At 40.6% G+C, this 13,987-nt stretch overlaps 1 protein-coding gene across 2 annotated transcripts; it reads left to right on the top strand.

Annotated features, from left to right (window-relative positions):
- The first annotated feature begins 628 nt into the window (after positions 1-628).
- inpp5f (inositol polyphosphate-5-phosphatase F) lies at positions 629-13,931 on the top strand. 2 transcript variants are annotated; one of them, XM_077496417.1, is made up of 20 exons: positions 629-1,123; positions 2,204-2,284; positions 2,788-2,924; positions 3,460-3,585; positions 3,846-4,031; positions 4,134-4,190; positions 5,383-5,581; positions 6,076-6,255; positions 6,464-6,531; positions 6,926-7,050; positions 7,141-7,218; positions 7,355-7,475; positions 7,650-7,778; positions 7,903-8,020; positions 8,102-8,300; positions 8,424-8,495; positions 8,574-8,647; positions 8,854-8,982; positions 10,158-10,245; positions 10,328-13,931. In XM_077496417.1, the coding sequence occupies exons 1-20, from the start codon at positions 1,027-1,029 to the stop codon at positions 11,475-11,477; spliced, it is 3,414 nt and encodes a 1,137-aa protein (XP_077352543.1). In that variant the 5' UTR covers positions 629-1,026; the 3' UTR covers positions 11,478-13,931. The 2 variants fall into 2 exon arrangements, with proteins under 2 accessions (XP_077352543.1, XP_077352544.1); XM_077496418.1 differs by having other exon boundaries at positions 630-1,123; positions 3,864-4,031.
- The last annotated feature ends 56 nt before the right edge of the window (positions 13,932-13,987 follow it).

The raw sequence follows: 13,987 nt of genomic DNA, 5'->3' as shown, positions 1-13,987 counted from the left end.
ATTCGTATGTTGACTTTTTTTTTTAATTAATTGATACATCGGATATAAACACATTAAATTCCATCCCTTCATTAAAAACACAGGACAATATTTTAAATTGACAGTGCAGAAAATGCACTGACAACTTGTTTATTATTCAGTTACTGACTTGGTCCATAACAGGCAAAAATGTTGGTCACTGTTTTACAAAAAAAAAGAAAAGAGAGATATCTGCAAATGTCTTATTTTGATTAAACACGGAGATAATCACTTCCACAGAGGACTACAGACATATTTACGGTTGACAATCTGAAATTAGGAGGATTTGGGAAAAAGTTATTGTCTTTCAACTTATGCAGAGCTTGCTGATGAGCTAATCATATATCAGCTATGTTGGAGAAGGGAAACATCCAAAACCTGCAGGACTCCAGCCCTCGAGGACCGACTTTGCCCACCCCTGTCAGTTAACGCCTATCTTTTTGTGAGTGGGAACGCAAAAACCTCAACTCATAAATATTGACACGAACATCGCACGCCACACATTATACATTAAAAACATTCGGGTAATAACAGCACTTATTCCAAATGGGAACTTTCCACTGGCAGTGAAAGGTGGTGACTCTTGGGTTGCACGCTACCTGCTTTTCTATGGTGACGACGGGTCACGTGTCAATGTTTAGAGCAGGAAACTGGTACCTCCTGGATGGCTTCCGCGGCAGTTTACCGACTACCGAGACAACTCCCCATTTATTTATGCCTTACTTTTGTGCCCTGCCTAACACTAACAGTGGGGAAGAATGTGTATCCAGTGGTGAGGGAGAGCAATCGCCAATATGCGTACAAGTGGAGCAAACCCATCAGACAAGCATCCAGCTGCTGCTAGCTCGTAGCTGTAGCTCACCAGCCGGAGGGGAGCGAGGAGCTAACCGGAGTTAGCAATTCGCCGTCCGGCTGACTACGGTCATCCGACCGAGTTGACACTTACCTTCTCAAGGCTGTTCCTCTTGTCTAACTAGTGACTTATTTTGTTTAACGTATACTGACAAAATGGAGCTGTTCCAAGCCAAAGACGATTACATTCTTCAGAACGGGGACCGCGCTCTTTGGTGTAGCCGAAAAGACGGTACCATGACACTCAAACCTGGTACGTATCTTTCCGCCAGTCGGTCTTTTACTTGAATCGAACGTTTATTTCTTGACAAATTCAAATCAGACACCAACTGATTCACTCATAAGTAGATACTTGCATGTTCTCCCACCAACCTCAAACACAAACAATGCTCACAATTAACTAACCTAATAAATGTACACGAAGTCGAAGTGTTTTGGCCAACTTCACAAACACTTTGCCTCGTTTTATACAATATACTGTATCAATTACTACAGGCAGGCTGGCGTGTTTTCTTGTGAATTTTTATGTTGCACACAGAGGAGAAAACCAGACATTCAAGTTCTTAATTAAACGAGTCTATTAGCTGTAACAGAGTTCAATCATAGTTTAATGTATGACAGCTTCCGTGTTTTGTGGGGATCCAAGCAAATAAGTCAAAATGAAGCAAATAATGTTTTAATAGAACCTTTCCGGACTGTGAGGCTGTTGATGCCAAGTCCTACGGTTGTGTAGCCATCCTGAACAGGTTTACAGTTGCACCACTGTTTCATAATTTAATTGGAACAAGGGTTTCTGCTCCTCTCTCAACTTCCATTCTACTCCCGACCTTACAGGAAAGTAGTTCTTTAAAGTATTTGAAGCAGTTAGCTTTGTATATTTCTTCAAGATTTTGCCTCTACTAATTGTGTGTCTGTAGAATTAAGAAATATTAGTCATATTGTGTGATTCTCATGCCAACATCCTGCTCCATTTGCCACACCCTTCACATGTTTCAAATTATCTTCAGTATGTTGGTGAATACATCACCAGCAGGCCAGTTTTCCTTTGACTCAGCCTTACCACTGCATGGCATGCGCTGATGTCATGCCCGGTCTGAGTTTTAAGTATGTTAACAAACAGACTGGCAGTGTTTTGACAGAATAATATATTTTCTTGAATGTTAGGTGTTTGATGAATGACAGACCACTGCAGTTTAATACATATTGACCTTTACTGGGTTTGAAGTCTTAGCAGAGTTGTGAAAAATATCTGTGGGTCCTTGTTGACAGTCATTCCATGTCATTCTATCACACTTTCACAGACACTTCCGTCTCTATCTTAATTTTCTTTCAGCCACAGACCTACTGCTTGCTTGGAACCCAGTATGTTTGGGCCTGGTGGAAGGAATCATAGGAAAGATACAGCTTCACACAGGTAAGAAGATAGAGTACCGGTACTCATTTGACATTTCATAAAGGCCCGGGGGGAAAAAAAAAAAAAAAAAAAGTTTCTTAGTCTTTGACTACATGATATGGCAAATCTTCCATTACTGTGACTCGTTTCACATTCACAAGGGAAGGTGTGAAGATTTGTGCAAAATGTACTTTGAAATGCATGTAGTGATGAAGAGGAGTGATGTGATGGTGATGATTCAATTGATGATGCTTTTTTTTTTTTTTGCCTCTCAGAAGCACAGAGCATGAGTTATTTTTACCTTATTCAAGGGCAATTGTATTATTTTCAGACATGTTAGTTTGACATGAGCTAATACCGTTTTATTTAATATTTATTTACCAGATGTCTTGTACTGCTGTATTATAATTAATTAATAGCTGCTTTGAGGCTGGTTTCTTCACACCTTACAGAATGTGAGGAATTCTGCACTCGTGATGCAGTCACCTCCTACCCACCTACCCTTCTTCTACTCCTCTTGCCAGATCTTCCTCTCGGCCTTGTATTAATCCGCCAGAAAGCGCTTGTTGGCCATTTGCCAGGCAACCACAAAGTCTACAAGATCATCAAGATAGCTGTCATTCCTCTGTCTGATGAAGAGCCACAGGAGCTGGAGCTGGAGGTGTGCATCCTATGTCTGAAATGAGACACGCGGCAAAGTGTGATGCTTGACCTGATTGAGTGTTTGCCAAGAATGCCATGACTGCATCAGTGTATGAATCATAATCGGTCTATCAGCTACTACAATATATTTGTGTAGCCTTGTTTTGTTAAAAGTCCGACACAAAGGTGCCATTGAAAATATTGTATAGAAACTTAAAGAAAGCTGGGTATTGCTAAGATTTCAGTCTTTCAGGGCAGCTTCGTGGATGGTGAGGCACATTATTTTCAAGTGAGTATTATTGAAAGGAAAGATTGCTCCTGCATAGACTATTATTAGACTCCACCCTGTTTTACATTGTGCAGAATAATGACCCAACCCCGCTCCACCTTCGTTGCTCTTTTTACAGAAATCCTGTTGCTCCATGTAGCCATTAGGCTGGTTACCAAATTTATTATACTAGTAGGGGTAGTGTTTCCTTGTTTTGTCAAGTTCGGTTCTATCTTGGTGACATTTTGTATATTACTCTAAAGTGACACAAGCTCATCTTTTTCAGCTCTGCAAAAAGCACCATTTTGGAATTGACAAATCAGAGAAACTGGTTCAGTCTCCTGATGAGTCCAAGTTAATGAAAACCTTAAGCCAAATAAAATCCAATGTGGCTGTGCCCATTAAAAAAAAGGTAGGTCTCTGTTCAGTTTGTCACGGGCCTGATGCTTTTGGTATTGCTGATGCTTTTTATGCTCTACCTACCTACCTACCTACCTACCTACCTAATCTACCTCCCTACCTACCTAATCTACCTACCTACCTAATCTACCTAACCTACCTAATCTACCTCCCTACCTACCTAATCTACCTCCCTACCTACCTAATCTACCTACCTACCTAATCTACCTAACCTACCTACCTACCTCATCTACCTAATTTTGCCCAATCCAGTATTCACCTGCCTTCCAGGTAAAGGAAAACAAAGAGAAGGAACGTCTAGAGAGGCGGCTGCTTGATGAGCTTTACAAAATATTCATGGATTCTGACTCCTTCTACTACAGCCCCACCTATGACCTGACAAACACTGTGCAACGCCAAGGAGAGTTGGAAAGGTCCGATTTACCACTTTGGAAACAGGTGAGGAGGGAAACAAATTGGACCAGGGTCCAAAATTCTATGTGAATGTCCAATGTAAACGTTGGTTGCCTAACAGAAATTGTTTAATTTTGTTTGTGTAAGGTGGATGACCGTTTCTTCTGGAACAAACACATGATTCAAGATCTTGTGGACCTACAGGTAACCCCCCCCCCCCCCCCCCCCACCGATGTAGGCTGCTACATTGTGTTTTTCCTCTTTCATTCTGTTAAATTGGAGTAAAATGACTGTGTCCAGATATCCACATTTGTTGACATGAGCAAAGTATTAGCCATTGCATGATGTTATAATCATAAAGAAAATGAAATCATACAATGAAGATAACAGCTGATGGCTTTGAATTATGAAAGATTCATTGTGTGTAATATCTAAAACATATAGAGTAACATATTCATACTTCAGTAGAGCTTGATTTTCCCAGATGACCAGTTAATTTACTTCCCAACACTTAGAATCATAACTCAGTGGTAAAGGAATTTGATATTGTGTTGCTAATACGTTTCCTTCCTTGTGTGACATCAGAACAGCCTCTCCCATATGCTGTTAGAGTGAAACACACATACTCTATTGTTTCATTCGATTTCCTTAGTCTCTATGGCCAGTGAAAGTACCGGAAGACAAATAAATAGCAACAGTATACTGCAGTCTCCTGGTATCATGCAACCTTGACTTATTGTTATCTCTTTGGGAACAAAGTGAAAGTTAAAGATAGTTCCAACTGATGAAGATCAGATGAGCTTGTCGAAGCAAAAATGATCTCATCAGCAGAGCATGAATTACACAAGCCGGCAGTTTGTTTATTATTTTTAGAAAATGGTGTATATTACTACCACCCAAGCAGTGATTCTCAACATAACCAGGGTGCCATAAGAGCTAATTCTGTGTGCTGTGGGAAATGATAAAATTTCAATTAATTTGTCTGAAAATTGTTACAGTATATATTCATTACAAATACATCTTTGTTTATTGACCCATGCCAGCGATATGTAGTGATAGACAGAACAACTAAATCCTATTCCATTAGATGGCAATAGGTACAGTAAGGCTGTTGCCAGTCATACAACTTAGTCATGCCTTCCTGTTCGTATATCAGGTTGCTGTTCAATTAAACAGGCACAGATTTCTCACTGAGTAGGTCAGTGTGGGAGGAAATTAAGATATTATTCATTCATGAGTTAACCATATCGATCTGCATTGTCTTTATTTTTCAATCAAAGAGAGTCAGACCGACCATATTTTTAATAATTTGGCCTTGATGGAGGTTTTCATTTTATACCTGTAATGTACCTAGGAAAGATATTAATTGAAACAATGACTATTTTGTATATCTCAGACACCTGAAGTGGACGAATGGGTGATGCCAATCATCCAGGGCTTTGTTCAAGTCGAGGAACTTGTTGTGAATTATAACGAGACGTCTGATGAGGAACGGAGTAGTCCTGAAACTCCACCGCAGGAGGTGACCTGTGTTGACGACATCCATCCCCGCTTCACTGTTGCGCTCATATCCAGACGTAGCCGCCATCGAGCAGGTATACTACCAAGATATAGTGCTTATAAAATCCACTAGGTCACTCCACTATGTAAGGTGTATGCCACAGCTGGGCTAAATTAACAGCATTGGTCATTACCCAAAATTATTTTTATGTCTGTACAAGTATTGGAAATGCTATAACAGAAATGACAGTTTTAAGCCTTTATTCATAAAAATATACTCTTTTTCAAAAACACTCAATAGCAAGACTCAAATGTAGGTATAAAAAGTTTGACTTCAGTTTGAAATTCCCCATTCCTGTTCAAAATAACACAAGCACGTCATAACGGTTGATGGTCTCTTTTTGACAGGTGGTCTATTCTAAGTTTCTTAAGCACCAATAACTAACTGTAAATGCAATTTGAATTCATTTCAACTCTGTCTTCTAATATAATTATTTCAGAGTAGTTTTACATTACAGAAAACAACCTATCTATTCTCTTCACATGAAACAGTCTTTTAATAGTCTTCATCGATTCTCTTTTCCCAAAGGGATGCGGTACAAACGCAGGGGAGTAGATACAGATGGCCATGTGGCTAACTATGTGGAGACGGAGCAGTTGATCCACGTGCACAGCCACACTCTGTCCTTTGTGCAGACTCGTGGCTCTGTGCCTGTCTTCTGGAGCCAGGCAGGATATCGCTACAATCCCCGGCCACGCTTGGAGAAAGGTCAGTGGAACCACTTCTTGCGTGCAGTCAGTCAACGGAAAGAATTAATTTCCCAGGCTTTAGAGCAGTTCTCGGATTTGTGGTTAATTCTAGCGGTACTTAATTCCATACCAGTGAGATACATGATTTTAGTCATCCTAAAATTGAGTGTTGAGTGTTTGTTTAATTAAAACTGTCATTAAATTGATTTACATTTCTGGCGTTTCAGAAGAGAAGGAGACCATGTCGTACTTTGCTGCCCACTTCGAAGAGCAACTTAAACTGTACAAGAAAGAGGTAGGTTTGCAGGTGTAGATGGGTGAATGTGTAATTTTAAAATTATTCTTGTCATTGCACCTCCCCGAGTTGCATTTGGTGTGAATGTTCTCAGCGTCCTTCTTAGATAATTAGTTTACACTATGCCACTTACTTTATGGTAGAAAGTATATTTAGAAAACTACTGTTTATTCATGTATTGTAATGTTAGCATTGGTTAGATCAGGGATTAACAATTACATTTCCCAAGGGAGCAAATGTGAATCAGTTGTTTAGGGCCACACCAAACCAAACATGCTAACCTCAATTTTGTTCCATATTAATTGAATGTCCTAAAAAAAAAAAAAAAAAACCACACAACTCCTGAATGCAATTACGTTGTACTATTTGATATCACTCTTTGTTTTAATTTCAGGTCATAATTAACTTAGTTGACCAAAGTGGAAGAGAGAAGTTGATAGGGGACGCATATCTAAAGCAAGTCCTTCTTTACAACAACCCAAACCTCACCTATGTGTCATTTGACTTCCATGAGCACTGGTGAGAGAAACACTTTTGGTGTGATGTGTTTGCAATTCTATTTTTTGGTAACACTGCTTTTCCTTCCCTTTTATCTGCCTTGTATCTTAGTCGAGGAATGAAATTTGAAAATGTGCAAACACTGACGGATGCTATCTTTGACATCATCACTGACATGAAATGGGCCTGGTAAGTGTGACTCACTATTTTGTAATTAGGTAAATACTATTAAGTTAAGGACAGTTTGTCATTTTGATTAATTTTTTGACATAGCATGATGATATTAATCTAAATGCATCGTATTGCATCTGGGTGTCTTCGATAGGGTGGACCAAGCTGGAGTCATCTGCAAGCAAGAGGGAATCTTCCGAGTTAATTGCATGGATTGTTTGGACAGGACCAACGTCGTCCAGGCTGCTATTGCTCGGGTTGTTATGGAACAGCAGGTATGATGTTTGAATCATCAGTTCTGAGACTGAGAGCATCTGTTCCCCTCTAGATGTATTTCAGCAGTTATTATGATTCAGCTTTGAATGTATTATTTCCTGTAGCCTTTCTGGCCTCTAATAGGAGAATCTAGCATACAGGATCCTTCAAATTCTAATATTCATTTCTGACAGTTGAAGAAGTTGGGTGTGATGCCTCCAGAGCAGCCCCTCCCTCTCAAATGTTACAGGATTTATCAGGTCATGTGGGCCAACAATGGTGACACCATCAGCAGACAGTATGCTGGTACAGCAGCACTTAAGGTATTACGGTTATTGCTGGCTTTACGCACATCCCATAGGGTGATGCTTCATTAATTTTCTGGCATGCATGCATCAATATATACAAAAGTGTTTGCTGGTAAATGCATCCCTCGTTTGCCTTTAGGGAGATTTTACGAGGACGGGCGAGAGGAAACTGGCTGGTGTCATGAAGGACGGCGTGAACTCAGCCAACCGATATTACCTGAACCGATTCAGAGATGCTTACAGACAAGCAGTAATCGGTATAACAGAAACAAAAATATCTGCTGACAGTGCGTTTGTGTTCTAAAACAACTTTTCACAGTCTGTCCGTTTCCTTGCAGACCTCATGATGGGTCTTCCCGTGACTGAAGACCTCTACTCAATTTTCAGTAAGGAGAAGGAGCATGAAGAAAAAGAGCAAGAAAGCCAAAGAGGAGTCCAGGAACAAGTCAGCCTGTTATTGCAGACATACATGCAGCTTCTCCTGCCTGATGATGAGAGGTTTCATGGTGGTTGGGCTCTCATTAACTGTGACATGAGGTTTGCAGCACTTTTTTATACTCAGCTAACTTATAGGTCAGCTTTGGATGTCGACATTGACACTGTGGCCAGAAATGTCTTCAGCTTTTTTTTTTACTCGATGCAATGTCTTCTTCTTTTTAGCCTTATCGATGCCACTAATAAAGATGTGGATGTGCTTCTGCTTCTGTCTGACAAAGCCTACTACATTGCTTAGTAAGTCTTAATACATATTCCAACCTATTAAGTGGGATTTGTTCCTTTGAATCATTCACTGGTTGTGTTCATCCGTAGCTATGACGAAGAAGCGGATAAAGTCAACCAGTACCAGCGCCTCAATTTAGAGGGTTTGGAAAAGATTGAAATTGGTAAGTATTCAGTTTTACACAAAGGAGAAGTGACTTGGCTTTTGTACACTGACTGAGTCACACAGCACTTCCTAAAAGTGTGTGTGTTACAGTTTCTCTCAGTACCCTTGTAGTAATATTGTTGAGGAATATGATTCATTCAAGGAAATGAAAACTAAAAACACCCCCAAAAATGGAAGTTGTCAGCGTGAGTAATCTTTTTGCAGGCCCAGAACCGACACTGTTTGGCAAACCAAAGTTCTGCTGTATGCGCCTGCATTACAGAAGTGAAGAGTCAAGTGGATACTTTCACACACTGCGAGCAGCCACCCGAAATCCCGAGGATGACGGAAAAGGTTGTATTCACCTTTGAATGTCAGGATCTAGACAGGCTGAGAATCATTTCAAAATCATAACCTCACACTTTATTTTTATAGTTACTGCTCAAGTGCTCAATCAAAACTTACATGCCACTTTTATCCCTAAAGGTTGTATATAACAGGTTATTACCGCATAATCATATTTTTTTTGTTACTTGAATCCTTAACTCATTCACTCCCAGCCATTTTCACTGAAGCAACCCCCTTTGCTTCTGGCTGTTTTACTGGATTTTGACTGATTTTACAAGGCCCAGAGAATATTGTGTTCTATTGCTATAAAAACATGGAACCTCCCAAAAGAAAGATTAGTCTCTAATTTCATCAGGGAAAAAAAGCATATTTCTGTTTCCATTTTGCAGCAATTAGCATTACAATATAGCTAAGTTTCAACATTATTCACAAATCTGTTTAAAACAGTGGGGAAAAGAGGTTGTTTTAACATGACCCTGGTTGATCTCTTATACTCTGCTGCCACCTGCTGGCCGTTTTTGTAATAACTACCATTGCTTCAACCATTCTCTTCAGTTCAGAGACTCCATCAAAGCCTTCTGTATGCTCTGGCATAAACCAAAAAAAAAAAAAGTATAAATACGTCTTTGGGACACTGGGAATATTTAAAAAGAACGTTTGGGGAGCAAATGAGTTAAAGTGGAAGTAAAAAAAATATATATATTGACAATAATATGTTCTATGCAGCCCCACTAATCTAAATGCGGTATTTTGGTTAATATTGTGTTAATGGAATATGAGATCAGCAGCAAAATCCAGCAGTTTTCATCAATATCAAGGTGGCCATTTTGCCACATGATAAACAAGTGAAAATGACATCACAGTTGCTCATGTCTCAACAGGTAAGCTGTGATTGGTCGTTGCCTGAGCCCCGAGAAACTGTGACGTTATCTTCAGTTGACAACAAGTGGCAAAATGGCCGCCCCCGAGATGACTGTTAGATTTTTCTGCATAACTCATATTGTACAAATGTAATATTAATCAGAATGTCATGTTTAGACCATTGAGGTCACATATAACGCATTATTGTCAAGAAATGTTTTAGGTTGACTTCCCCTTGAAACAAGCTGCTGTGCGCAGTACCCAACACTGTAATTTCCCCTCTGGGCATCATTAAAGGATTTTCTTATCTTACTTTTCAGATACACTACAATGCATTGCTGAGATGCTTCGCATTACAAAACAGGCCAGAGGGCTGGACCTACTGGTGGTTGAAAAGAAGCTGGACAGGTCATTAGGATAGATATTCATAATCCTGCCTAAAAACAGTATTAATTATTCCTGACGTTTTTTTTTTCGGTGTGTGCTTCAGGCGTCAGAGCAGACCTCATGAAGACATAATGGGGATCCAAAACAAAACTGGTGAGCAAGCGCAAGGCAGCTCTGGGCTAGCGCAAGGCAAAAGTTTCCTCCTCAATAAGTTCTCCTCTCTGAATCAGAAAGTAAAACAGACCAAAACAAGCGTGAACATCAGCACCTTCAAGCCTCTCGGAAAGCTGGGAAATTTCTCTAAACCGGAAGTCAAGGTCAATTTCCTGAAGCCAACTATGCATGTTAATCTGTGGAAGTCAGACAGCAGCTTGGACACGTCGGACAGCAATCCCGGCTTGGGAACTTCAAAAGATATCAGTGACGCAAATTTTGATATGTCGGATGATTCCGACTCGTACAATTCTGACCCCGAGCACCCGTGCTCGGGCTCCTTTGAGAACGCGGACTATGTGCTGCCCAGCTGCGGCATCGTAGCATCGAACCCGAGACTGGGCAGCCGCTCCCAGTCCATTGGTAGCGCCGAGCTAACTATTCCCTCCATAATCCGGGTGAGCGGCTGCGAAGGCCAGCAGGAGAGCTCTTCTCAGGTCGACGACGACACGTCCCCAGGCGCCGCCTCGGTGGCCGAGGAAGCCATTCTGATCGACTTCGGCACTCCCTTCGACGCCTACTGCCAGCAGTTTGTCCAGGACGCAGAGACCAAACCCGTCGAGGTGTTCGGAGAAGCCGCCCACCCGCTCAATCCTGTAGTGCCTGCGCAGAATAAAAACCCGGCCGACCCCGAGCATCCAAGCACAAAGGATCATCAGCAGGAGGAGGAATCGAACCTCCCTAGGCCATCCCAGCTCGACGTCCAGATGACTACCTCCGCTCCCAACCTGCTCGGCATCCAGAAGCCCACTTCCGCCGTGTCGGGCGGCTCACAGAGGAGTCTGGGCTCCCAGCTGGAGGGCAGCCTCGGTCCCTCGCCCGCCGACAGTAACGGCAGCCGGGTGGTGTCCCCCTTCGCCAAGATCAAAAGCTCCATGGTCCAGGTGGCCAGTCTCACCCAGGCGGGGCTCACTCAGGGCATCAGCTTTGCCGTGGCCAAGGTGCAAAAGAGCCCAGAGCCCGATTCGGTCAACGAGGCCCAAGAGAGCGAGTTGAAGGCAATGTTTACGCAGTGCCAGACCAGGATCATTCAGATCTAGTGCTTTGCTTGTAGCAGCATTTTTTTTTTTGGAGGACGTCCTGTCGAAACGTGAGACTAGCAGTAGCAACGGTTTGTACTTGGTCTCACTCCTTGCCCTTTAGTCCAAGTAGCCGGTGTTGTGCAGGATCTCAAACTGTAGGCAGTGAATGTTTACATGCACACAAGAACATGCCCTTTTCCTTTTGAAAAGGAACGTTTTGCACATTGAGAGCCGACAAATGGGGGCACTTGTCAATTTTATTGGTTGTCAGTTGCCATCATATTTTCTTGGGATGGTCCGATTTTTAAAGCCACTCCTGACAAAATGTGCAATTTAATACTTTATATTAAGTAAGTTAAAATAATTCCTTCAAAAATGTGCTTACTCCCACATTGGAGCCACATTTCTATAAAAGGCTGTATTGTATAATTGCATCAGAAATCTAAGCCATTTTCAAACCAGTTGTTCTACTTTACTTCAATGGAAGAATTTAACACTTCTGCTGTATTTGTTGATGAAGACGATTTTGAAATGTTTACATAAAGTGTGATTCAGTGGAAAGGACGAGTGGTTATACTGGGAGAAAAGCTACAGCATGTCAAAGTAAACACAGATTTTAAGGTTGGGATCTTGTGTAGTTTGAAAGGTGTGCACTGTGCAGTTTTTCGTGCATGTAAACATGACACTGTTCTCAAGTGATTTTAATTGTCCCCCCCAAAAAATGCTTGCATGACCGGTTGGTGCGAATGGCCGACTTTGACGGAGCAGATAATTGTTAGTTGCATGATGACAGACCAACTCTGGATTAATAATGTACTACACGGCATGTGCAGGTCACCTATTGGTATTTGTGATAGATAATAATAATAATAATAATACCCTTTTGTAACGGCTGTCCTAATGTTTGACCAAATAACTTATGTGAATCCAAAATGATGTTCTGGTGTTAACTATTAACCTTTGTAGAGAAGTCAGAAATTAACAAGACAACAAACTAGGTAGTAAGGTTATATAATATCAATATTGTCAAGTGTTGTTATAATGTGGTACAAAGTTTTGACTACACAAGACCTTAGTAAGAGTATCATGATTGTGAGGGTGTCCTGAGTATTGCCTCCATTCCCTGTTTAACACCTACGATTTTTTTATGTATGTATGGATGGTAGGGTGGCAGCTAAATGGAGATAAGAGTATGATATATATATCTATATTTTGGAAAGTTGTATTATGATTAAGAAGTGTCTCCACATAACCAGTCTTCAAACAGTTTGACTAATTCACTGTAATTTAAACTTGCATTGTAGATTGATGTTGTATAGTTTAACCAAGACAGCTGAGTAGCACATTGTAGGTATATATGCAAATGCACCAATCCAACTATATAGAAACACTCCCAAAACTGAAAGCTTACTTGCCTTAACAGGGAATTAAAATGGGACTGTGTATGTATATCAGGTATTTATGGTAAAATCGACATGTTCCATCCATTCTTACGTTTTACATTTGTGTCTACTGTACTGTATAAAGGAACATGTTCAGGGTAACACTCATCTTGGGATATTTTATCAGCTGGCACTTTCATTTATTTTGTGAGGCACACAATTCTAATAACTGGGGTTTTGCGTGTCTGCTGTATTTAAGAGCTGTTTTATATCTGCAAGTTTGAAGATAAAAGCGCCTCCCTAATGAAGATTTCCCAAAATTGCAAATTTCATTCATCTTATGATCAGTTTGGCCTCATTGCTTTCTCAAAATGTAAAATTAGAGAATGCTATGTATAAAATATCAAGTCAGACAGCAAATTTGAGTCACTATCAAAAATATATTGATTTCTCTACTGTAAATCAAACACAATAACCTGGTCTGCGTTGAGATGGAATATCCCAAGATAATTGATCACATTTACTTTTGTTAAATCTGCCCATTTACTGCAGTCAGCTTGCTGACCAGCAGGCAAGGTGCGCTAGTTTGCTTTGTGGTTGCTATATTATTTCGGGAGAGTGGAGCTGCCAAAAGCTTTAAGATATTGCTGGAATGCACATATTTTAATGCAGAACTTATTTAAATGATGCATTAGGATTATAACACTGGAATAAGTGTAAGATGAATGGTAGTTCTCAACATTCCCAATAGAAACCACAATGTTTTTTGTTATGCAAGAGGTTATAGTTAATGTAGGTGATATTTTTCTCCTTTAGTTTTGACATGCGTGTTCACAACCATCCATTTTCTGTCCGCCCTTCCACAAGAACCCCACAACATGACATCAGAATAGTTCTTAAAGCATTTGTTCAGCACTGTTTCACTGTTATATGCTTGTGGTCACACCTTTATCAACACTCTTCCAGTGTTGACATTGTGTTATATATTAAAGTCTCCTATTTATTCTCATCCTCTTTGGGTGTACTTGATGGCAAAGTGCATTGTACACTTCTTGTCCAATATTCCACTGGAATAAAAAGTATAAGTGAATGTGTTGCAGGAGGTTTCTTGTTGAACTCAACTCAAGTTTATTTATATCACAGGAA

The sequence above is a fragment of the Festucalex cinctus genome, chromosome 14 (genome assembly GCF_051991245.1).
Source record: "Festucalex cinctus isolate MCC-2025b chromosome 14, RoL_Fcin_1.0, whole genome shotgun sequence".
NCBI classification, from domain to species: Eukaryota; Metazoa; Chordata; class Actinopteri; order Syngnathiformes; family Syngnathidae; genus Festucalex; species Festucalex cinctus.
This window is presented reverse-complemented; position numbering and strand designations above follow the sequence as displayed.